This window comes from Myiozetetes cayanensis, unplaced genomic scaffold (genome assembly GCF_022539395.1).
Source record: "Myiozetetes cayanensis isolate MyiCay16 unplaced genomic scaffold, myiCay2020 scf13, whole genome shotgun sequence".
In the NCBI taxonomy this organism is placed as follows: domain Eukaryota; kingdom Metazoa; phylum Chordata; class Aves; order Passeriformes; family Tyrannidae; genus Myiozetetes; species Myiozetetes cayanensis.
This window is the reverse complement of record NW_026086937.1, coordinates 4,770,795-4,797,568: the sequence shown is the minus strand read 5'-3', so window position 1 is coordinate 4,797,568 and position 26,774 is coordinate 4,770,795. Positions and strand designations below refer to the sequence as shown.

General features: G+C 42.9%; 1 protein-coding gene across 1 annotated transcript in view; it reads right to left on the bottom strand.

The window, feature by feature from the left end:
* The window catches only part of EPHA4 (EPH receptor A4), a 106,348-nt gene that overhangs the window by 45,541 nt on the left and 34,033 nt on the right, over nucleotides 1–26,774 (bottom strand). The window contains exons 4-5 of the mRNA XM_050307974.1: nucleotides 18,654–18,809; nucleotides 2,957–3,295 (exon numbers count right to left, since the gene is read on the bottom strand). Coding sequence (XP_050163931.1) covers nucleotides 2,957–3,295; nucleotides 18,654–18,809 — 495 coding nt within the window. The remainder of the gene's footprint in view (nucleotides 1–2,956; nucleotides 3,296–18,653; nucleotides 18,810–26,774) is intronic.

Here is a 26,774-nt window from a genome sequence, read left to right as displayed (position 1 = left end):
GCTGTAAAAACCAGGACCTTTTCAAAGGAAGCAGAAAAAATACTTTTTCAAATGCTTTTTGATCCTACTTTGAATGGCAAATCTTATTTTCATTTAAACACTTTTCTACAGTATTGGAAACTGAAGAATTTCTAAACAAACAGGGGAAAGCAAACTGCCTCATTTCATTCCATCTAGGAGTAAAATGGCAAAAGGAAAAAAAGAAACACCTGTGCCTTTCGACTGCACCTTTTATGTCACCGCAATACATTTCGTCAGTTTTGTGCTGAATATACCAGTAACTGATTTCTCATTGTTCTCTGCCTGTCTCCAAATACACACCTTGTACAAGGGCTGACACCAACACATGCAAACATACAGATACCTGGATTCCTGATTCTGACATCAAAAACTGCTTCTAAAATTCCTGCATATTTTCTTCAGATTCTACGGTTGCATATTTGGAAGCTCAGTTTGTTAAGAGGAAGGATTACCTGGTCTCCTGCACTCCTACTGAATTTTACTCAGAGATGCACCTCTTGCAAGAAATTCTAGCAAATTCCCCAGAATACAACCCAAAAACACTGCTCGTACGTAAAGAACTCCAAAAACACATTGACAACATTTTTTTTCTATCAAATATTGGAAAGTACAAGCAGAGAGAGCAAAACCAAAGCTGGTGGTTTCATTTTTATTAGCAAAACAGGGAAGAAGTGTTTTTAATGGAGGAGCTTGGCTCTAATCTGAATTTAGAAATTGCCTCAAAGAAACCAAGGCATTGCATTAGTGTAAGAAAGGTGCAAGATCAAAACCAAGCCTGTGGCAGTGCTCTATCATGACGTGATTTCTTTATAATGAAATATAGCGAAAGAAAATTAGTGGCACAAGGATTTTAATGCACCCCAGACACACATTTACAATGATTAAACAGATCAGCACTCGTAAAACCCAAGGGTCTAACTTTACAAACCTTTATTCAAGCAGGCAGCTTCACCAAAATCAATGGGATTATTTGCATATGTAAGGATTATTTATCTCAGATGAGATCTGTCGGTTTAGGCCACACGTTTCTATTTAGATCTTCTATGCAGAAGAAACCTCAAAGTTGCATGAAGAATGGGAGAACACTCACAACTTGGCATTAATTTTCATTTATACCACTACAATTTTCCCTGGCCCTCTGATGCATTTTGATAGACTGGGCATGCTTCTATATTGTAAATGTTGGCAAAAATACAAATTTCCTGATGTGAAGAATGTTACTCATGGATAATAAACAAAATCAATTCTTATTTGCATATTCAATCAGATTTTGGTTTGCATACAAAAGCATAAGATGGTAGAATTTTCACACGGTAGATAGATCCTGCTCACTTATTCATGCATATATGCATCCACTAATCCTTACACATGCCAAAATCAGTCAGAAATACTCTCTTTGCTAGGCATTCATAGCACAAAAACACTGTCCCTGCTGCTGTTCTCAACCTCCTCTTTTCGTATAGCGTATGACAGCACTCTCCCACGGCTTTCTCCCAAGGCTCCCTAATAGCCCCTGTTCTCTATTAGTCTTCTTTTCACTGGGCAAAGTGATAGTTTGAATTTTTGAATCATAATTTAAAAGGGATGCTGTCAACTGTACGTGAAGAACAAAAAACGCTGGACCAGATTTTCAAAGGAGCTTCAGCTTGGACTTGACAATTTCGCTTGTAACTGTCACTGCAAAACTGAACGTACCTCTCACTGGTAATATTGACACATTCCAGACTACAGCTAAAATTTGCAGATTTAGACTATGCATACCTATTTTTCACGCACATCTACTAGGGAACAGAATTAAAAATATTTATGTAGTCCAGTACTATCAAAATATGCAATACTAACATTGTCCCATACACCAGAAGTCTAACAATAAATTACTACCCTGTAAGCTACGCTCCAAGGTGCTCAATGCCAGCAACATCTGTGGGACCTGAAGGCAATCAGTGCTGTGAGCCATCAGATAACAGGTTTGACGGTCTTATAGCCAGTCTGACAGTCTGGATCTCTAATTTGCATACAGAAGACTGTCATATTCAAACATATATAATTTTGTGCATTGCATTAAAAATTCAACTGGAACCCTGTGTGAGAAACCCTAGCTTGCTGCAAACTAAGAAATGTTTTCATGTAATTAAAGGAAAAGATCAAACAAATTAGCATCAAAACTAAACGGCAATCTGCTGCAGCAGCCTTTGCCCTTACTAGGTCAAGCAAAAGGGACCAAAAAATCAGAACTGCCTAGGGTATCTGAAGTAATCTGCTATACACAGAAATAGTATTGCACTCTCCCAGATGAATGAAGCGCAAAAATCAGACAGCATGAAGATGAAAGCTCATATAGGATTTCCACAGCAATGCCAGCTCTGATCAATTGAAACGTTGTCAGCAGCAGGTTAAGGAGGTATTTACTTAACAAGGGGACAGAATCTAATTGACTTTGCAGGAGAGGAGAGTGAGCAGGCAGGCAAGCCAGCCCCACTCTGAATCTTACACAGCGCTTTTTGAAAGGGGACAGGAGCACAACCCTGTGCTCCCAGAGCGTGTATTTTGCCTTCTGTGAACACCAAGGAGACATTCGTGTTCGTTCGTGCCCCTGTGCTGGGTCTCCCTTACAAAGGGGCCAAGTTGCTGGAGGGCCAGGCAAGGGGACAGGACAGGGCAGCCGTGCTGTTGTGGTTCTGCAGATGCCTCCAGTGTCCTCCCCACGTGCTGCAGCACAGCCTGCTCCCAGACACAGCACCAAACTGTCCTCCCTCTTTCTAGCTCTGAAGAATTTAAACTATCCATATAAATAACCAGAAAATAAGGGTTTGACCCAGTTACACATCTTAGAGCTCCTCGCATTCATTTGCTAATGCTAAACGCAATGGAAATCACAGCTTTCCTACAGAACAGGCAGCGGAGAGAGGAAGAGAATTACTGTTTATGTTCCTACCTGCTTGGTTAGTCGTCACAGTGACTGACACAGCTTGGTCCTGGCTGGGGTTTTGCTTGGACACTCCATTCACCGCCCAGACTTCAAAGGTGTAGTTGGTGTGTGCCAGGAGGTCGGTGATGGAGACTTTGGTGGTTTTGAGGCCGTTCTGCTGGGGGCTGAAGTGCACTCCGCTGCCACAGGAGCGGCAGCGGCCGAGGTCGCCGGCACCGCACCGCTTGCACACCACGTTGTAGGAGATGTCTTCCCGGCCACCTTTGTTCTGGGGGGGGCTCCACTCCAGGTTCACTGATGTCTCATTGACATTGGAAATCAGGTTCTGGGGAGCAGATGGAGGGCCTAAAAAAAAAAAACAAAGTCCACATGTTTTTAGTAACTGGAGAAAGATTACAGAGTAGCATCAGATTTAGGGTCCCAGATCTGTGCAACTCCCATTTAAGTCAAGGACAGCAGAGACCAAACAGAATTTTATTTCTCTGTGTTCTTAATAAGATGAAAAATTAATTGGTAAGTCAAACTCTGATCTCTTCATCTGATGAATTAACAGTATTTTCCAGCTCTAAATGAGCCTGAAGGCCCAATATTGCAATTAAACAAGAGGGCTTTTTTACTTTCACTATTTATACATGCTATGAAAAATGTTAAATTCACATATTTTACACTCATTTTTCCATGATCTCCTGAGCAAAGGATTGAATGCACGAACTCCTGCTTGACTTGAGATTTTCAAGGTCCCAATACCTACAGGCAGACTGTCACTGAAATTTTTATAGAAATATCTCATGATATTTTTTTCCTGAAAAATAGAAGTGCAATATTTTCCAGACAAGTTGATGTCAAATCACATTCAGTGAACACTGAATGTCCCATCAAGCAGGAACTTGGACATGACATTTCAGGATGCAGGATGGAGATCTGAATAGAAAGAACTCAGGCTTTGAAGGATGAGGAATAAAGGTTGCGATAGGGGAGTGCTGGAGAATGTGAAAGAATCGGAGAGGAAAATATGGTGAGCAGCTGAACGAAGAGCTGATAAAAGAAACCTGGTCAGGAACAACAGATCAGACAGAAAGCTTGGAAATAAGGCTGAATCTGAGACACAAGGTCAGCTTTTCCACCGCAGGGACAGGAGACTTTAAATAAACACGCTGCCAAAGAGTTCCCAGCTGTTTCCAGCACAGGGATTTGAGGACAGAGCCAAAGGCAGGCTGGGGAGGACCTTGCTGGGCAGGAGGGGGCTGATCTGGGTGAGGGACAGGAGCAGGGCAGAGCCTGTTGGCAACAGTTCCTCCCACACTTTCAGCCCCCTTTTGGGACTGCTGACCAGGCAGCAGAGCCCTGCCTTGCTCTGGACCAACACACAGGCAGAAATCCTATTTATATGCTTAAATCCCCACAGGCCCCAAACCCACAGGCAAATTGAAAATGCAGAAGAGCTAATCCTATGACTCTTAATCTAACTTCAATACAGTTGAGACACACTTTATGTACCCTTAAATTTAACACGGATGATTCAGAGAAACCCATGAGAGAGATGGGTATTTTATACATCCCAAAAAGTTTCCCTGGCCACTGAAAGGCAGCCTGCTCTGGGGCAGAGCATAAAGGCACTTTGACTACGCACACAATATTTTGAAACAGGTAAGCACTGTATGAAAATGAAACAGAACGAGAACAAAGCTTGCAAAATATAATGATCCAAACAGGAATACAGTAAAAATAGCTGTCCTTGGTAACTAATCCTAGTCAGAGCTTTACATACAAATATTATTGGCAGAAAAATACTGTAAATAATTTTGTAGAAAGTCACAAATTCCATTTTTTTCCAGGACACAAGAGAGTTCATGAAAGTGTCTTAAATTTTATCAAAATACATTTGATGGTTGGAATTTAAAAAAAAATTAACCAGATCTCCTGGCAGAAAAGGGAAAAAGAACGTTCTGGCAAATTTCAGGCCAGTTTTTGCATTCCTGTTATTTGTCAAATGTTATGAAACAAGGGGGGGGGGGTGGAGAAATCAATCAGCACCAGTAGTTTCATTAAGTGTATAAATACATCAGTCATAATCTCTAATATGCCAAAAGTACAAAAGCAGCCATGAGGGCAAGATGGGAACCGAATATGTTCCAGTGAAATTCTGCTGCAATTACAAAGTAACTTATCAAATGTAGCAGCAAAGAGGCTAAGTTGTTAAGAGGTGACTATGGGTAAGATTAATTCTGGCTCCCTCAATTCATCAGGTGCATCTCAAAGGAAGCCCAAGGCCTGAGCACGATGTGTAGGACAAGATTTGGAGGGCTGCATCACCTCTCTGGGGAGACAGGACTTTTATTCTGGGACAGGTAGGTAGGTTAAGAAAAGAGTCTTAAATGACAGAGAGGTCAAATGTGTCTAGTTATCTTCAGTACCTACATGAAAGGTCTCTGTTGCAGGGGTAGCTGAGCAAGGATGGTTTCTCTGTGCTCATTTCAGAAATACAAAATTAATATAATAATTTTGAAAAGAGGGAAATCCTCCCTTCCTGCCAAACCTTTGAAACAGTCTCTGAGTTAATCGGGGTTGACAGGTAGAATTACTGCAAGAAGAGAGAGCCAGGGCCAGCCCCTGCCACGGGGAGCCCTCCTGCTTGCTGCACCACCAGGCTGCCATTCATGACTTTTATTTATACACTGGCAGCACTTAGGACTCCTAAGGACAAAACCCTTTTACTGAAAGATCAGTTACTGAACACAGTAAGAGATGTTTCCTGGTCCAAAAATGCTTAGAAACTAGATGAGAAAGAAGAGGGAAAGAAACTGGTTTTAATTGCTGTTTATCACATGGAAATGGAGGCATAGAGAGCTGTGGTAAGACAAGGGCACACAAGATGTGTCTTGCACATCTGGGCATTGGTCACAATGTCCCAAGTGTCAGCCCAGTGCCTCTGTCCCATAACCAGCTCTCCCTCCTCCAAAAGCTGGCTTTGCCAGCTCCCCTGGGCAGGAGAAAGTGGTCTCTGCTTTGCCTGCAAATACATGAGCCTTCTTTTCAAAAATACACTCAGAGTGCAATGAGGTGGAAGACACTTCTGAAATTGTGAACTCAAGCAGCAGCACAGGAACTGCTGAACAGGAACTGATCCAAACTCCATCTACTCCAGACCTCCCCAAACTGCCTCACACCTGGGCTCTCTCTTCAAGGGGGGCAGGTGCACAAGGTGACAACGTTTGTCCTTCCACACTGTCAAGGAAACTGGAGAACCAAAAAAAGCCTCAGGAGGGAACCAGCAGCCTCAGCAGCCTGCAAGCCCAAGGCCATGTCGTGCAGCCCTGGTCTGCCCTGGCCAGAGCAGCTGTCAGAGCCAGTGGTAGCTGAGGTTGTCTTTCCTCCCAGAGCCTGGCCAGGACCTGGCAGCAAGAAGCCCTGAACAGAAACTGCTCCTGTGAGAAACAGCAAGAGCTTTATAGCAAGAAAAAGCAAAAGGGGTTTTCTTTCAGAGAATTCACTTGCTGCAATCACACACGTGAGAGCATCGACTCGCAGCACAGCCAGGTGCCACAGATAAGGTGCTGCCAGTGCAAACACCTCCCTCCCCAAGCAGCACCCAGCTCTGCCAGGGTCGAGAATATCCCCATCTCAGCAGGGTATACCTGCAGCAAAGACCTCCACACAAGGAGGGTTCGTACTGCCACAGCTGTGCTCTGAATGATGTGCCTCTTAGCTCTGATACAGCAGCCAGTTTGGGGTTAAACTCAAGAGTTGCTCTGATGTCCATTAAGATATTTTCCAAGGCTCTAGGTCCAGTTTCACATGGGAAAATGTGCCAGAATGAATCAAGCTCCTCAGAAGCAAAAAGTCAGTAATTAGTATGTGGGACAGGGCATTGCAGTGTCTAAACAGAGATGCGACGAAGCGGAAAACCAGGGAAGCAGATGCTTGCAGGTCACAGAGATGAGTGCACCACCTCCAGCATGAAAAGGAAGATGCGGGGGAGTCTCCAAATGGTGGGCTGACATTACAGTGAGGGAAAAAGCAATTCCTTTTCTTTCTGGAGCATAGTCATCAATGGAGCTGTTGGCACTGGGAGTGGGGAACAGCTTCAGATTGATGGGTCTGGTTTCAGATGTTGAAACACAGGGCGTATCTGTGTCTTCAGTGGTGATCAGGATTTGCTTTGTTTCTGACTAACAGAGCTGCTGCTGCTAGATGAGATGAAAACCCTTTCAGAGCCATGGCAGGCTGCAAGTGCCAGTGCAGTTCCAGGATGAACCCAGCTAGCAGAATCCCACAGGAACAGCATCCTGCCAGCCAGCCCAACCACCACCTTCACACAAATCCTGTGTCCTCTGGCAGAGAAATATAGCTATGGGGCAGGTGAAAGACCAGACAGGGACCTGTGCCTCTGAATCACCACCACTGTCTGTGACTGTCACAAGTCTCATGTTTTACAGCACTTTTCTTGAAACACCTGCTGATGGAAGCATGCTGTTGCATGGGCCATTCAACACTCTGGAAGGAGCTAATATTGCCACGCTGCCCAAGACAGCTTAAAAATGTGGCAGTTCCTACAGGAAAAAAAAAAAAATCCAGACATTTTAATTTTGAAAACCAACTAATTACCTTTAAAGCTCATTTTATGATTTTAAGAGGACAGGTGCTGTCATTTTTCCTGCCCAGGTCAACAGAATCTGAGGGATGGATCTGCAGAGCCGCTCACTATTCTCGTACTGGAGAGGACACGTGTAAAGAGGACACATTTTGATCACGGGGCATGAAAGCCAGATCCTTCTCCCAGCCCATTTACCAGCACCATGAACAGACATGGGGGTCTCTCTCCTCTGTGGGAACACAGGGAGCGGAAGTTTTTAATTTTATTCCTTCCTGGGGCTCCATAAATCTTGCTTCACAATAAACCCATCAAAATCAACTGAGCCATGAAACAAATGGAAAGGCCCTGGGTGGAGCAATTCATTGTGTGTGTCAGGGCTGAGGGAAACACTGAAGAGTCTGTTTAGCAACAAATAATCTTCGTCAAGCTAATCTTGCTGTGTTCCTCACCCCTCCTATTAGATTTACCTAAATGTATTGGGCAATGCAGATTGTTTGGTTTTCTCTTGGTGCAATGAGCTCTAGCCATCATATCCATCTGTCTTTCACCCACAGGTAGATCTGTCTGTCTTAAGGACAATGTTCCATCTTATGTCAAACCAACATTCAGGGAAACAAGAGCTTTGAAGGAGTCAATAGCACGAGCATTACTTGCACTAAAAGGACTGATGTATTTTAGCACTCTTTCTACAACCTCAGGCAGCATTTTAGCTTTCCATCCATCAGCATTTCTTTCTCTCCCTTCTTACAAAACACTCAAGTCTCTCTCCAGTCAGAAGCCTCCCACATGCCCCTGTATGACCAATAAGGGCCTGATGAAAACCACGATAAGGGCACTTATCAACACCTGACTGTCTCCCTCCTTCGTTCCAGACCACAGGAGATCTCCCTGTGCTCCATTACCTGTGTGCCAGCTCTCTGTGGATTATAGGTCTCTTTGGGCACAGTTACGGAGCCTCTGTGATGCAAACCAGGGATCAAACCTGGTCCAAGTGTTGGAGTGACTCACATAGAGCTTCTGCAGTGAAGACCCAGTAATGAACTTGCTCTCCAGGACTGAACTAGCACCTGTGGGGTGCAGATGGCAAAGTGGGCCACAGCTGCAAAGCGAACCAGAAGGCTGCAGTCTAACACTGGGCATAATGACACCTCAGTAAACTAGTTGCAAGGAGAACAGTATTTTTCATTTAAATCAGATGCCCTAAACACTGAGGGACCATCAGAACTTGTTGGGTCAAACATCAGCAGGTTGTTTTGCCTGTTGTTTGGACCATCCTGCTGAGAACGTTATCCCAAAGTCCCTTTCTTTCTGTCCCCAAAGGACCAGTACAAGTATAGGAGGTTCAGCATAATGAATCTGGCAAAATCATGCTGGCAAGGAGAAAGAAAGTCTACCCTAAATGCAGAGAATGATTTCAAAGGCAAATAGCACAAAGACAATTAGCTGCAATGGAGTGAATATTCCTGCTGCCCTCAGGGATGGCTGTGCCCAGCCCTTCAGGCCTGCCAAAGCAAGAGCACAGACCCCAGGACTCTTGGCATGCCCAAGGACGGGGTCTAATCAGGGTGTGCCAGGACTGCAAGTTCAGCACTGCCTCAAAGCCAGGAGTCAGAAGAGGAGAGCATCTCCCCTGACAAACACAATATACCACAAACACACATTAGAGGAGGGCTAGAGCTGGGCTTCTGGAGCTGGAGGGACTCCAGCAGGACAGGCAGGAAGGATTGGTTGGGCGTGCAGGGAGACTCCAACCAAACCAGCCAACCCTTTCACCCTACAGCTGTAAACCCGGCCCATCTACGCAACCAAAAAATACCTCAGGAAACTAACCCTGGGATCTGAAGGCAGACTTGTAAGTGCACTGTACTGGGGAACTGCATTTAAATGGTTATGACAAAGGTTTTAATATCCCTGGTTTTACATCTTCCTTTTTTATTACTGATCTGCCCAACAAGGTGCTTCTCTAAAAGTCTCTGTGGGTGTATGTGGTAAATTCAATTACAGTTTTCTACAAGCAGACCAGACAGACTTGTTTGACATAAAGAATACTGTCTTCACTAAACCAGTTAATTTAGTTCAGCAACAGTGTCTGGTTAGGAGGTGTGGATTAAAGCACAGAGAAAGGAGATGAGAAAGAAATGATTCCCAGCAAAACAGCTCCCAAGTGACTTTGCTGTCTCACAAAATGACAAAAAATCAGAAGGATCTTGCAGCTTGGTTCTCTGCTGCCCCAGGCTGACAGTATTCCAGAATCCCACTTCTAGACAACTAGCAGCTCCAAATTTTGGACAAACAGCTTTTGTTCACCCAAGCTATATGCAAGTAAAAAGAATTCTTTTTCCTTTCCTCAGAGGTCCCATGGCCAATGGGCTGAAGATAAAGTTGTGGGCTCTAGTTTAGCCAATTTTATCAGACTTGAGTAACCATTATATAATATTTTCTTAGGCTGAAAACAAAAACATCACAAAACAAACCAGAAAGGGTTTTGTTTTTGAACCACCTCAGCACAAGGTTCTGACACTTAATTCCTTTAAGGTAAATTTAGCACTTACAGGAAACCCACTCTGATGGCACCCAAAATAACGTTCTCTCTGGCCACAGACAGCCATCTGTCTGCACTGTTCTGTCACAGTCTGTCCCCTGGAAGAGGGTTGCTTCAGGAGCTCCTTTTTTTTGTGCCAGCTTAGTCCTCTGCCACCAACAGGGGTAGTAGATTATTTTGGCAGCAACATTACCCATTAAGGACTGAACTGGTATTATCAGTATTTGGACTGTAACCACATCTGTTTACTACTAGCCTATGATATAGTTAAGATTTATTACCTTGAAAGATTTGACTGGGGGAGGAGACCTATTAAAAACGCAAACTGAAAGCCACACTCTCCATGGAAGCACTAATGGGGATATTTCAAATATATATCCTCAAGATGGCATGCCTTTGTTAGGAGCATCAAGTCAGTCACCAGATCAGTGCATTTAAAATGTATCCTCCTTTGAAAGAAAGATGCTTTCAAAAGATATGTATGTGACTAAGTAACAAGCAGGATGAAGCTTTTGAGCCCTGGAAGGAGAAATGATTAAAAAAACAATTTACTCCGTCTGTGTGTGCACACGTGTAAAAGCACATTTCTCTATCAGGTAACGGATGTCTCTGCAGCCAGGGCAATGGATAATTATTTTCAAGTGGGTTGTCACACTGCATTCGGCCTGCATTCACCTGACAGTGCGAAATCAGAAGGAAGCTTCATTGGCAATTCCCACCAGACATCAGAAAACCTCAAGCATGTAGAAAAGACTTTAATCTTCTTTAACCATTCCCGCACTCTCCTTTATGAAAATATCACATCAGTTTTTTTGAGGCAGAAAAAGCAGACCTTAGCTTAATAAGGATTCACAGTTATTCTAACAAACAGTAAAAATAAACAGTAAAATAATATGATAACCTGCTGCAGTTCTAACTTCTCCCCAAAACCTGAGAAAACCCTACAAACATGTTGTTAAATGCAGTGTGCCAGCTACGGGTGTTTGCTAATCAAAGTCAATAAGGCAGGCCAGCAGGCTTCAATGGGCTTTGGATCGGGACTGACAAAAGGATCCTCTTTATGAGCCTGCTCCAGAGATGCTGACCCTCTTCATCTCCAGTGATTTCAAAGGGAACTCAGGGTATTCAGAAATCTTGAGCTAATTTGCTACACAATAAACAAGATTCATACAACAGGGAAGGTTGCTATGACTCACTGTCATTTAAAAGGAGCCTAGTATGAACTGGGCTGTTTTGAATCGGCAGCTTGGCCTTGGCTATACTACAGAGGAGCAGCTAAGTCTTTGATAAGTTAAAGGAGCAGCAGGCACCTGGGAACAAGCATCTGACTGTCTAATAGGAAGAAAACCTAACTAGAAATGCACTATGAGGAGTGGTGAAAAGTTTAGCACAACTGCTATGCAAGATCTGAGAGCCAGCTTTTGTGTACAAAACAGCAAGAATAAAGAGAACAAATGAAGAGGTGTAAAAAAGAAAAAAGAAAAGATCCATACAATGAACTTTGCCAACAATCTTTGGAGCATATCTGCAGAGAGCAATGAAATGCCACTGGAAGTACATCAAGTGCCTTTGAAGGGGCTGGCTCAGGCACAGAGAGGCAGGACTAGAACCCTGCTAAGGCTGTTCATCATGTTGCCAGCCTCACCACTGGGGCCATACTGCTGCTCTCTCAACAAGGCCTCACCACGCCGTTATTGCACCGATGGCCTTTAACAACTCCAATCAACGCTCTTTAACTTGATCATGATCCTAGAATTCATCTCCCTGGAGGCAGGGATGAGCATGAAATAGAGAGTTTACTATTTTCAGAGAGGATGCAAAGAAAGTAATTATTAAATAATCAGTGTCTTCAAACTCCTTAAGTTCACCCACTAAAATATCTGGCAAAGCAGTGCCAGGCACAGCCTTCAAGAGAGAGCACTTTGGCATCCTCTTTCCATCTCATAAAGCTTCATTAAACCTGGGCAACTGTGGAGCTGTCAATGATGTTTCAGCATGTGAGCTGTGATGCCCTTGAGATAAGCCTCTGTTGTTGATCTCTAACCATCTGAAAGACAAGTTATAACGCAGAGTAAACACCTGGGCTGGGTAAGTTTAAACTTAGAAATAAAGCCCACACTTTCCCGTGACAGTTGTGTATGTTGCTGCCACTAATTGCTTCTTTCAGCAGTTGTGGACAGGTCCCCTGTTGTTGTGGGCTAATTTACACAAGCACTGGCAGTTCGGACAACCCTCGCTTCTTGTCTGCCTGGCTATTCCTGACCATTTATCATTAGAGACTGTGTGTTTTCACAACTGGTGAGACCAAAGTCAACAGTCCGCAAGATGCGGCAGCCACTTGAAATATCAGTCATCTGCTCCATTTCCACCCCCCTCTCCTCTCTGTGCATGGTTAGCATTACAACTGGATTATAATAAGGCAAATGATTTGGTAAACAATTCTTCATTTATTTACTTGGGCAAGATTTCTTTGACTTCAGCGGGAGCTCTGCCAAGCCTGGGATGTTGGACCAGTGCCAGTGATAAAATGCCCATTTTACTGGCATGTACAACTTCCTATTTACTTGCCAAAAGAACCCTGGTTACCAGCTTCACAATGGGCTTTGTTCCTTTCACCTGGAGAATCAACCAATTAATATCTCCTCTCCAGGCTAAGGGAGTTAGGCAAAGAGGTCCAGTTACAACTGGCAGAGGTGGGAAAACTGATGCTTGCAGGCACCACCCCTGTGGGCTCCGGGCTTCATTTCCAAAATCTGCCATACAAGAACATTTGGCATTGCCACATATGCTAAGACATGTTATCGCATCTCCTCTAATATGCTGTGCTGCAGACAATATCACCTGTGTTCACTCACTCTTTCGAGATAAAAAGAATTCCATTGTAGATACCAGAAGGTTATCTGACAGTCTGACAGGAAAGAAATCCAACCAGAAAAATAAGTTGTTCTGTAATTGGCCCAACTACTGAGTTTCTTATTCTGTTTTGCCCTCTAATTTACTTCAACGACTCTACAGAACTGGGTCCTGACTAACCAAATCAAAGCCCCCACTTAATTGAGTAAATGTCTCTGTTAATTTAAGGCTCTGGCCAGAAAATCAGAAGACAGCTAATAAACAGTTGCTGTATTTAAAGGAGTGATGATTTTAAGTCTACTGATTATAAGCACACATTGTCAAATTACTCCTGTCTCTTCTCTTCAAGCCATAACCACTCCCCTTCTTATTCAATTCCTTCAGCTCGTCACCACAGACGAGGGGAGACAGCCTTCTCCTTTGAGATTCCCATCACTCACAATCCCTTTCTCTCGGTCTGGCAGCGATGCAGCGGATGGATGGTCTATTTTCCCAGACTATGTGGAGAAGAAAAATTATTCTCTCCCTACTGCCTACCCATTGTTCCCTCTGCCCTTGCAAGAGCTGTGCTGCAGCTTAAAAGCCATTCTGATGTACTATTTACATAATGAACAATCTCATATGATGTTTTAAGAACAAAATAATTTACTTAAGGCACATATATAGAGATGTGGAAGAATTATGTTATAAATTTCAATTCTGAAGATTAGAGTCTGTATTGGCATATACTTTATACTATAGAGAAGGGGCTCCAACAGCAGAGGTCGGACTGCAGTAGTGCCAGCACAAGTGTGCAAATCCAGGGAAGGAAGCCTGGCAAAGCCAGTGCAAAGCCACCAACAACACACTAGCCAGCACAACCATGCAGTGCACCCTACTTTCATTTCTTCTAACAGCTAAAGCAGTGGGAATCCGCATCTGACTGGAAAACTTAGAAAAGGCACAAGTTAAGTTGAAGGAAAAAGGGCACATTTGTTTATTTAGCAGTCTAAGCAATCATTATAAACATATGCTCAGATAATCAGCTCCTGTGTAATTACTCATTTGCAAACGCAGTTATTAGGTAGGTAAATTCACTCTTTTTTGAAAATGCAGGTCAAATATTTATCTCTGAGATGCATTAAATGCAACACAAGATTGCACTAAGGGTTTATATTAAGACTGCAATATTTACAAAATTGAAGTGTTTAGACCTTTCAGACCTTTTTTAGAGCCTTGACCTTGGGAACAAATAAGGACAGTGTTATTTTAATGTGCATTCAAATTTTAACAACACAGTCACACAGCTCTAGTGGAATCCACATTGAGTTTCCACTGTAGATTGCTCATCATTTCATTATGGTTCATTATGCTGATAACTGTCAGAAAGCATTAGAAGCAGGAGCCTTGAGTAATAGCACTGAAATGGTAATTTAAAAACAATATACTTTCTGGAGGAAATACAGCAGTGCACTAAATTCAATTAGAAGAGGGGAATGTAGAGACAAGTAAGTGATGTTTGCTGTTAGAAGTCAGGCTATTCGGTTTCTTGATAACCTACACTGGAGAAGGTCCTTTTAAAAGCAGGCACTTTTCTCTTGTATCTCACTAAATTTACTCTTATTATCTCTAAGCTTCTCTGGTATAAACTGTCTTAAATGCAACCATTTTTTAAATATTTCAGGGCATGACAAAATATCAATCCATCAGTCACTGTTTGGGTGGCATAACGGACTGAATTATTCAGGGTCATTTACTGAGACAGATTTCAAGCTGGACAGTCTATGCTGATAATCTCTCTTTTGTAAAGAGCTTCCAATTAAAAATCATTAATAATTTGAATCGAACAGACAATATAGACAATACAAAACTGTCCCTTCCTCACTCATAATGTGAGCATTGTTTGTTAAGAAAGAGTTAGAGAACCCGACTCATTAACGGTGGGGACGCAGGAACAACGCCCATTAATTTGGGTGGGAACTGCACCTGCCTGTGCCAGGCTGCAATTCCCAGAGTATCTCCTTACAGAGAAGGAAATTCAGGGACAAGGACCATGATTGAGACTGATTTGTTTTCCAGGCTCATGGACTGTGTGTGGGTAAGGTAATTTATTCTCCATTACATTACTAACCTTATGAAAGACCCTTCCTCTCCACAAGTACTGAAATATAACAAAGCTCTGAAGAGTTGCCTTGACATTACTTTTGCAATGCTTCCAAAAGGGAAAGCTGCCCATGTTTTCCATGGTTTGTGCTCAAGTGTGTTACAGGTCAATCACACCATCTCCATGACCAGGCACACAGCTGACAAACCCACTGTGCTTCAGAGCTGAAGGTCTGAACTCCCAAGTTTGGCCAAAGCAGCACATTCAGCGTGGCTCTGGCCCTCAGTGGTGACAGACACACTGATGATTATCCCCATGAGGCAAGTTTGAGGGAAAGGATGCACCAGGAAACATGGATGTCAAGGTGTCTATGCCTGGCCTTCGACACAGCCCACTCCACTGTCTCACACTCTGCCACATTCTGCTCTCACTACTACAACCTTTAATCCAGACATAATTATTCACTCTAACAGAGCTGAAATAGAGGAGAATACTAAAACCAGAGTTTGAGTTACTTGTTTAGGAGCCTGATGCTTGGCTTATCTGAGGATAGATGCAGTTTTTACAGCTCAACAAGAGACGGCAATATCAGAGAACAGCATTATGGAATGATGAAATTCTGGAGCACCCTTCCTGACCAGCACATCAAGAAATAGCTGTTGCATTTCTTACTTACCACGGGAATTCCAAGAAAGGAAAAGGAAAGGGAATTCTCCAATTCCCTTTCATCCACTAGCACAATCAGGCTAATGGAAAGTCCTAACAGTCCTCCTCCCACAACCTCGAAGGTGGGATAAGTGACAGGGCCAGCCAGTTTACTACTAAAGGAAATCAATAGCCAAGGGTCAAAGCTTTACAAAAACACATCTTAAGAAGGCTGAAGTTCTTCATCTTAAGAAGTGTTTAGAAATAATAAAGAAAGGATCAATCCACAGTCCATTCCAGGTGTTCTTTCCAAATTACCCAATGTTACTTTTATTCACCTGGTCTAATAGTTCTCCAACTGAACAGAAACCTGATTTTACAAGCCAGTGGAGCAGAGTCTATCTTTTTGCTAGAAGAATGGATCTCAGATACTGTGTTTTATTTCTTCATTAGTGTGCCGTCACACTGAGCGATTACTAAATGCAGGCCTGAATGAGAATACCAGAGTTAAAGAGAGCATAATGAACAAAGAAGGTGCCTGATTATTATGGCTGTCAGCACAAGGGAATTGGGTTTGTCACCTGGTTTAACCAACTGGTAAGAACTGATTAGAGTCTGAATCCGCCTGAAAGAAGCTTTGATGTTTATGCTCCCTTCTGTCTCCACATCTTGTCAGTAAAGTCAGACAAACGGGGACCTTCTTCCGAAGGATGTCCCTTCAGCAGAGGTCCTCTAAATGCTCTCTGGCACTTGCCTCAGTTGCATGGCCAGAAGGCTGCTCAGTGTGGGGAGTATGGCATAGGAACAGCCCCCCAGAGCCCCCTACCCCATACTCCATGGGCAGCCACGCAGGCAGGGCTGAATTTAGTGCCTGAGCAGGTCCCACCATCACAGCAGCATTCAGAGATGGCTAAGGCTGACCTCAAAGAGGGGCTATGGGCAGGCACAGCAGGGAGTGAGGGGGCACAGCTGCCCCACAGGCCAGCTCAGAAATAACCCATGTCATTCTTTGCCCTGGATCACAGAAAAGGAAGCCCTTAAGCTACAAGGAAATTCGAAGCTCTGAAATGGGACCTCCAGAGACAAGCCTGTTTTCCAAGAGCAGGTGTCCATGGGACTGTGGTGTTGGCTTGCCTCTGCATGCAGAGTCCTCCTAGACTGCTGCAGAGATGAAGGCTGAGGCCAGCACCATGCCCTTGCCTTCTCTTCTTTCTTCTATCTTCAGGGTAAAAGACCAAGATCAGCAACCTCAACTTTGACTGACCTCCGAAGACAGGAATGGGGAAGGGTGCCTCAAGTAGGCCCAAGACTTGACAAAAAAGGGCTAAGCTTGCAGGGGTACATTTTGCAATACAAGCAAACACACATATCATTTGCTCACTATTTCCCCATCTGGAAATGTTTCACTCTCTCCTCATACTTCACTAACTGCATATGCCTACTTAATTTCAACCAGTTGATTACTAATCTGATTTCAATTTGGTCAGGACATCACTCACTAGGACCAGGGCTTTGAGAAGCTTCTGCTGGCATAATATTATTTAGGGTGCACAGTCCAAACAATAGCTTTCTTACTGTAGAAAGACATTTTTCCTATCAAAATGGTCAAGTTTTATACCTCCTAGTGTAAATTATATTATATAAAGCATGTTCCTGCTCACTTACACAAGTTTCAAAACACAGTTAGACCTCCATTCCCAGTCAACACTTGGCAAGGGATATATGGACCTCTCTGCTTCCTACTAAGCAAAAGCAGCTGCTCTTGGCTGTGCCCTGGCCTGCTCAACCACCACCCAGCAAAACTCACTGCTGAGAAGAAGATCACTGGAGAACAGCTGGAATCAAGGGGGTGTGGGGAAGGGACAAGTGCTGGCTTAGTTATGGACATACTCTGTTTCTGCCTTGTAAGGGAGAAATTAAGATTTAAATAAATGTGAGTCATCTCTCCAGAATTAATTTGCAATATATTAAAATGTTACAAAAGAAATATCTTGGCCTTCCCTCACTCAGAGACACACATACACTCTACATAAATACACAGTTGAACTCCAAAAATCTGGAAGCATTTCCAATAACTTTCAGGGAAAGCCACACACGGGTATCCCCCTGGTAAAATACAGCCCTTTCACTTATGGTTTGGAAGTGTTCTGCTCCTAAAAAAGTGAAAACCAAAGATGACACAATTTAACACCGGGATATGCCTGGAATGATCTTCAGTTGTCTGAGTCATTAACTAAAATATAGGACAAGGAGTTGCTCCAGAAACTCTGTGAGTGTGCTCAGTGCACCTCTCCTTCTCCCTGATGAAGGCATTTTGGTAGAACTAAATCAAATTCCATTTGCTGTACACGATGTATTTATCTACATAGGATAAAATAAACCATGCCTTGGATGATTGTTTCATTAAAGTTTAAGATTTACTATTACAATTCCTTTCAGAGGAACACTCACGTTGCTAAGGCTCACCGTCTATATTTCAAGCAAATCATATATATAATGATATTATAAATATTACCTATTTACCCCAGGTCATACAATTACAAGAAAACCTTTCACAATTTCTCCAAATATCAGTATTTAAAGAGAGGAAAGGTGATGTGATCTACTGGCCAGGTGCTCAGACTGGAGCTTAGATCTGTATTTTATTTCTACCTCTGTTACTGAGGTCTGCAAGTCACTCTTTTTCAGCTGTGTCTCCTCCCAGCCTCCTGATTTATTTAGCCTGTAAACTCTCAAGGGTCAGCACAACCATGTCACCATTAGGAATTCAGGGCTGAGAACTAACACTTTCTCTCCCAGAAGTGTGAGCCAAAATCCAAGCTGCATCTGCAAAGGTCAGTAAGATCTACTGAACGCTGCTCACAGAAGCAGAACACTTTTTGGAGACGCAGATCTCCAGGCAACGTTTCCTACACACCCAGTGAAAGGAAGACTGGAGAAGAAACGGATGATAAAAGGGAAAGAGACTGTTCAAAGACCAACTTACGAGTGCAGGGCATGGAGGCAGCATCATTTTCAGCTCGGAAGAAGCCCCGATCGCAGGTGCAGGAGGTAGAGCCTTCCCAGATGGAGTAGCTGTGAGGCGGGCATTTGGCACAAGCAACATCTGTCGAGAGAGCCTTGTAGTATCCGATTTTGCAAGCTAGATGGAGGAACAGGAAGGGAGAGCATTATTGGCCCAGGCTGTGATCATAAATTGCTAGCTTACTCGTTCAAAATCAAGGCAGGAGACATTTCAAAGAGATCTAATGATGTCCTCTTAGCCCCAGGTGAAGAATTAACAATCACCACACTCTTAATGAGTAATCCTATGTCAGGGGATACTGATTTCTCATTCCAGTAAGAGCCATTTTAAAAGCTGGCTTGGAGACGGCAAAAAAAAAAATTATACTCTATTGACACTGCCAGAATATCAGCTGCCTCTTTGTGCTTACTGTGGAGTTCCATGTGGCTTAACCCATGTCCACCTGCATCCCCACACACACAGGGAGAGCATGACAAAAGGGTGCTATTGGTTTATTCTATGACCACTTAAGGAATGGCAGCTGACAGTCAGATGCTGCCAATTTTTAAGAGGGAGCGGGACAGGAACTCCCTGCAATTGGCAGCGGGGCCCTCAGCCCAACATGCCCGGAAATGGCACATCTCCCTCCTGGCAAGGCAGAATTCATTTGGCTCTTTCTCCCCCCAGGGAGGAGATCAGCAGTGCTCTCCTCTCCTCAAAGCCAGGGCATAACTGCACCACTGTCACCAGGTCCCATGGGCAGTTGGCAAGTTTTCGGTGACATCATCTTCACAAATGCAAAGCTTACACAAATGGCTACTTTTACCTCACTTGGAAAAAACTCATTAGCATCATTAATAACACATTTTCATAGTGGCTAACAGGTATGTCATCCTAGAAATTTCTCTCTTGGCTAGAGATAAAAGCCCACCATCACCACTCGCTTTTAGCACTACGCAGGGGAGAGAAAATTCCCAGGCATGCAAACCAGTAAAAAGGAAAGGTTGTTCCCAGTATTTACTGTGTGACTCACTCTCACATCTCGTCATTTATCACCTAAGCTACCTTTAGGGTTCCCCTGCTATGCACAGACTCCTGTTGGGAGGGCCCAGACCCCCGCTCAGCCAGGGCTCGCTCTTTCTGTTTCAGCCTTTCCTTAGTCCTCCTTGTTCTTTCCCTCCTTCTCTTATGAGGCCCTCCAATGGGAAATGGAGAGGGATATTGGTAAAGTTTTTATTTTAAACATTTATAAAAGAGCAAGTTACTTTGTTCTTATTAACCAGAGCCATTTATGGAATTTGCCCAACAAGTCCTAACTTTACGATGTGCAGCACCACCTCCAAGAGCGCTGGGAGATCAGCCCTGTGTCGCTCGCTGGGGCTGCCACTGGAGCAGAGGACCTTGTAAAAAACACATTGCTCAAGTGACCAAGATTTACACTTCCAGAGTTTACATGCGTTGTGTTATTAGATAAGGTTCAACCTGCAAGGTGCTTTTTGGCCGTGCTTCAAACAGCCTTGGGGTTTCAATTAAAATGAGCAACCGCAGCTCTGGCAGGAAGAATCACGGGGGTCAAACCCGGCCTCCCCACATCAGAGACAATTAGGGATTGGATGCAAACCCACCACGGACAGCCTTTCAACCAGGCACTTGCAGTATGCAAAGACAACTCCTGTAAAACAGCTTACTGTGCTTGTGAGGGGAACTGCCCAGCAAGAAAACAAAACAAAACACACACACCAAAAAAAAAAAGTAACCATGGGAAATAACCTTTCATGTTTCTGATATAATTTGCAATATCTGGTGAGCGAGTTGTACTATCACTACATGTTCTCTTGTGCCTGGTTTAACAAGAGCAGCAGTCAAGTGGCAGATGCTGATCTGAGATATTATTCCTGGTTTTCACTGTCACGGCTCAGAAGAGAAATATGCCTAAGCCTGTATATGACTGGAACAGATACCCATAGGCAGAATCTTACTGCCATATATTAAGACAAGGCTTTGAAAAACAGAATAGGAGAGGAAACCTCACTGATTGCTCTCCTCCACAAAATTCTTTCCATTACTCAAGATTTTAAAAATTAAACCTGTAAACTCTACTATTACTATTAATATGAACATCGTAGCCCACAGAAATCATTAAACAAAGAGCCATCTTTAGCATATTCCTGTTATTAAACTACTTAATAATCAACAATCTAGTACAAGGTTGAAGATTCTCCTAGGGCTATAACATGCTTCAGGAAAGAAAAATATCACAGGTAAAAATGATTGCAACCATTCCTCCTCCTCCCTGTCTTTTCAGACTCCGTGGTTTAAAAAGGAATAGATGGATTCAGTGAGTACTGCAAGGTCAACACTCTATAACTCGAGGATTTTTTTCCCCCTCGTTTCATGCACTGTATTTTGTTTTCTACTATATTAAGCCAAGATCATTAATATTTCAATAGCTGAAGAAAGCTCTCCAAACACAGTGGTTGCTCCTTAAGCACACACAGCCATTTTGCTTAAAAAAAATCACCTACTCCTGAAGCGAGTTTCCTTCATTTTAGTGCGCTCAGAGATTCACCACACTTCATAACAGACATAAAAGGGCATTAGAGAATGTACTGCATTAAACCAGCAGTTCTTTGCCCCTAAGAGCTCCGTGGTACCATCACTTAAAAACTCCAACCTAATCCTGTAAAAGCTGTTCTTAGCATGAAGTGCCGCTGACGCACCTACTACAACCAGTGCCTGTTAAAGGCTACAGATGGGCTTTTTTTGAAGGTTAATGATTTAGTAGGCAAACAAGAAGCCTGTACAGAACCCGTTCCCTGGAAGTCTTTATTGCTTGCTCATGACAAATCTTCACACGGCTGCTTTTCTAGGAAGGATTTGCTGGGTGAGACCCAGCATGAATGGGGTTCTTACACAGTTTTCGAAAGATGCCATTGTAAAAAGATTAGTTCACATGTGCAATGCAAACTTTGAGTTCAATTTCTTAGCTTTGCCTTAATTAGTTCTTTCTGTTAGTTTTTTTTGGGGGGCTTGGTTGGTTTTTGTTGTTCTTTGTTGTGGTTTGGTTTTTCTTAAGATGAAAAATCTTTTCTCACATTCAGATCACCCACCAGCATAACACGGTTACAACCAACTCCACTGGATTCAAGGGAAGTTCTTAAACCAAGTATTTTCAGCTCACAGTTTTTCCTCAGAACAAATCACACTGATTTTAAATGGACATCAGCTTGAAATATTCATGCTGATGTCTTTGAGTTATAATACTAAACTCTATTTGATTTCTATTTCTATTAGACAGGATTTGGCAAACATTGCTGGTCATTACTGCATGCCTTTTTCCTTCCTTTTTTTCAAATTTACCAGAGTTATACATGTTAAAACTGCAAAAATTGCTCTGAAGAATTATGGAACTCCAGTCAAATCTAGACGTAATTTTTCTCAAGCTGTTTTTCAAACTCCATTTTCTCATTAAAACCTGATTTTCAGACTCATGGCTTCCTTAACCAAAAAAAAAAAAAAAAAAAAAAAAGAAAGAAAGAATAAATGTGTGGGCTGAAAAGTCTGCTTGCTTGGTCTCTGCAAATGCTGAATTTTCTATTAGAAAATTTCAGACAGCAATTTAAGAATTTCAAAATTCATCTCATAGTGGAGGGGACTCTAAGCACATTCTTTTTAAACACAAATATAACAAAATATACATATTCATTTGGTTTTAACTGTTTTTAAATAAGCTTTGGGGTTGTATAATGTCTTATAAAGGGTTGGATAAAGAAATCATCCCAACCTCTTTGTTGCAAAGTCCCTAAATAATTAAAAATGCAGTGCATATCTTAAAAACATCTCAGGGAGCTCCAAGCAGAGGCTTTGGTAGTGCCGTGGAGGCAGCGCTTGGCTCCTCACCCAAGGAGAACGAGCAGGATCTGAGTCAGGGAAGGGAGAGACCCTGGATCCCAGCAGGGCTGGTCAGGCTCTGAGCAGTGACAGGATGAGGAAGGTCCAAGAGGCCAGCCCTGAGTTGAAAACTACTGAGTAGGAGCTCGGGGAGCAGCCCTGGCAACCAGGGACCAAAGCCAGGAGAAACATCCTACCTGAGGCCTCAGCCCCTGCTGACGAGGAGAACTTGCAACTGAGGAAATACCGATTTCCAAATAGAAGCTAATAAAGAGAATAGGGTGAGAAACAAGCACAGAAATGTGGCTTTGCCCAAGCAGATCTAGTTAAGTCAGTGAACTGATATTAGAAGAAAATTTGGCATAGATGTTCTGAAGTGCTTTTTTTTTACAGAAAGCCCAGTGGGATGCAGTCCTTCACATGCCAGCAGCGCTGGTTACAGAGCCACTGCCTTATAGATCTCTGTGCCAAGGGCTTAAATCTCCACACGAACACCACAAGGAAAGGGCCCTCAGCGAGGTCAGAACCAAACCAAACAGAAACCACGCTCCCTCCTGCCCAAAAGGGACCTACCTGTGCACCACCAAGAACATTTATTATCACAGGTAAGTGAGTACTACAGCTAAAATCTGTGGAGCTGGCTGAAATGACAGAAACTATGCCTTTCACCGTTTCCATTTTTTGAAGCAGAAAAATGTATTGGCTACATGCTCAAAAAAACTTCAAAATTCCTTGAGATGTTGAATCAGATCTCCCTCTACACACAACAGTAGAGGAAAAAAGTCTTTTAAGTCAATAACTGTAGCCAACTTTAAACAAAGATCCTAAAATAGTACTCTTGGTGAAATGAAGGACAGAGCAAATAATTTAATAAGAGATATTTCAATGTCAGGCTTATAGATTTCAGTGAGAAAAGAAATTTGTGTTTAAAGACTTGAAAAAATACTTTGATAGCATATTTGATGTCTTTCATCACTGGTTACTTTTTCTGCAGCTCTTCTCTCTCTGGAAATATTTTAAGCTCATGTTTTAACTGCACCCTTAGGAACAAAAAGTTACTTTTATTTTTCCCCCTTGAATGTTGTTCTTTAGTCTTTAAGAGGATGGATTTTCTCTCTTGGATTGTGCAAAACCACATCTGCCACATAAGTAGACAGCATCTTCCCAGCGTTCTTTTACTGTTATTACCATTTCTGAACAGATTTTTGTGTGTTAATTATAGAACTCAATTGTTTGGATAGTCTCTTTTGATGAGCTTTCTGCCCCGCACCATGAACCCCTCCGTTATTGTACAGCTGTTTTACTTCCAAATGCTCATCAGGGTTTTCTAATTGTCAAGCTGTCCCAGCAACTAGTTCTTTTGACCTAAAAGTCAAAGAAAGGGAGTCACCCTTGTCTCCCCGACATGAATACCGCAGGGGTCCCAGTGGCCCCCTGATACCTACGAGACAATGCCTTTCCAGATCATTGCCACTACAAGCATAATTGGGTTTTGGGTGAAATGAGAAGATTTAAAATAGGATGAATTAATGAGTTTCTTGTAAAATTAAGTCATTCTCCTGGTCCAATCTAATTACTCACTGTAATGCCCCTGAGGGTGATAAATAAAGATCCTTAGAAGCCAAGGGGGGGGAAGAAAAAGCTTTCTCTTGAGCCTTTCTTAAAAGTCAAGGAGTAGAATCTGATGTGATGTACCAAATGCTGTTTCCAAATAACGTCAGATTCCTTTGATGTTCACATTGTAAGACCTTTGCCTCCTATTAATAATGACTGTACTACTGCTACAAATTAAAAGGAGCTTCCCATCTTTAACTCATATCACTGATGAGAAAACCAGTATTTCTACATGCTAAGCATATATTTTTGATGCATGAATGACACAAGGAAACACAAACGCAGTCCCACTGGGACACAAGGAAACATAAACACAATCTTACCGGGGAAAGAGTCTAGACTGTTTGACTTCAGAGCAGTTTTACTCCACGATCGGGTAACAAAGGTAGGAAGTTCAGAACAAAAATAAAGGGAACTTGGAGTACAAATATACTATGATTTGAAATCCAAACTCTGCTTAATCCACTGGAACTGTGCATGCAAGTACCCTGCCAGGTAAGCACCTTATCTGGCTGGATTTTTCACAGTGCAGTAATTCTAAATGTTAGAAGAAATGCATTGCCTGATGTGGATCCATGGAGATGTGATGACCACCTCATTGACGAGTGGCCAGATTTTTATTTGGCTCTTGGAGACAAGAAATTCCACTGTCTACTTCAGTTTCAGAAGCTAAAAAAAGTGAGGAGCCAGAGATCTTTGGTGTGGAAACAAACCACTGTCACCATCCAAGGTCTCTTATTGAATCCTCAGGAGGGAAAGAGATGAGGCACTCTCTGCCAACTGCAAGGTGCCCACTGCCACAGTCTGTCAAAGACAGCAGGGAGTGGCCATTCACTGACATCAGCCAAATCCCTCTGCACCACCAGGCACATCCCATCAGGTCCCATGGACTCAGTCCTCTCCTGCAACACTTCACTTCCCCAGACTCTACTGGACCTGGAAGGTCAGACAATCAACCTTGCCAGTGAAAGCCAAGGCAAAAAGGCATTTGGTACCTCAGCCCTTGCCATGTCCTTGGTCACTAAGTCTCCTCCCCCACTGATCACCAGGACTGCATTTTCCACAGCCTTCCTTTTGGTGCCTGTAGGAGCAGGTGTCCTTGGTGTCCTTCGTATCCCTCACCACGTCCAACTCCAGCCAGGCACTGGCTTTCCTAATTCTTCTCCTACATCCTCAGGCCGTGGTTAGACTATGGAATCCCCCTGGGTGCCTGAGCTGTGCCAAGGGCTCCCTGCCCATCCATCCTGGCCTTCTGCTACGTCTCCTTTGCCTTTTGCAGCTGCGATGGGCTGCGTTTGTCCTTTCAGCAGATCGTCCTTTACAACCCACCAGCTCATATGGGCTTCTTCATTGCCCTCGTGAGGAGATAACTCCTGAACAAGCCAAATCTGCTGTCCTGAATTCCAGAGCTTTTTTTCCTAATATACATGAAGTCCAGTGAAATAAGCCAGGAAAAAAGAAGAAGTCTCTAGCTCAGCAAAGGGCACAAGCACAACAGGACAGGACATGTGATACAGCAATCTGTTCGATGGAGAGCTACAGGCACACACAGAACTGCCAGGTGTATGACAAGAACCAGAGTGGCCTATTAATCCCAGCCAAGGAGGTCCTGTTCTCCTGGGCATCATTTTCTTGACACAGCCTTAAGAGCCAGCTGCCAGACATTTCTGCTGTGCAGACCCACACTTGGACACCACACACAGCCAGGCACAGGCCCACGGCACTGCTGGCATCACTACACTTCCAAATCCTCTCTGCAGGGACAGAACTTGTATTTTTGGAGTGCCACTCCTAAGTGGCACCACTGTTCCCCTGGGTTTTTACACAGAGAAATGCTTTGCTTACCTTCTACAGAAATATTTCAAACCAACTTGTATCTCATGTAGAAGAAATATAATTATGCCGATAAACCCAATCATTTCAAAAGCTGAAAGGTACTTTATCAGTCACCCTTTGCTAAGGAAACTACAGTCAAAAGCATAAAAGAAAAAATTAAATACATATATAGTTCATATGTTAACTAAGATTGATAGGCACATACATAGAAAAAACCCAAAATTAAAAAATAGCTTTTATTCTTAAAAACTATTAAGAATTATTCTGAACTTTGCTACACAGCTGATAGGTCACAACTGCTAAAAAAAAGAAGCCCTCTCAAAAACGTATGAATTTGAAAATCTCATCTTTCTATGGATTAATAATAATAGCTTATCCAAGCAACCCATATCTTCACTATAGCTGTGTAATTCAGGGGGAATAGCTGGGGGTAAGTTTGACATTTCCCCCATCATGCTCACTACTGGTCTTTGACAGCACCCCGATCTCACATTAGCTCTGTCAACCCCACCTACATGAGCAGCTTCCAGCTCTGCACTGGGGGAAACAGCTGAAAAAAATCTCCCCGAGGCATCTTAAAAGGAAAATCAGCCCCTGGACAAAATATTCGCTGCATCGGGGTTTTTGTCTGAAATTAAAACGAAAATTAGAAAGCTAAAAATCCAGGATGAAAAAAAAAATTTACCACCCAAAAAAAAAAAAAAAAAAAAAAAAAAAAAAAAAAAAAAGAAAAGAAAATCCTTTCTGTCAGTGAGAAGTCAG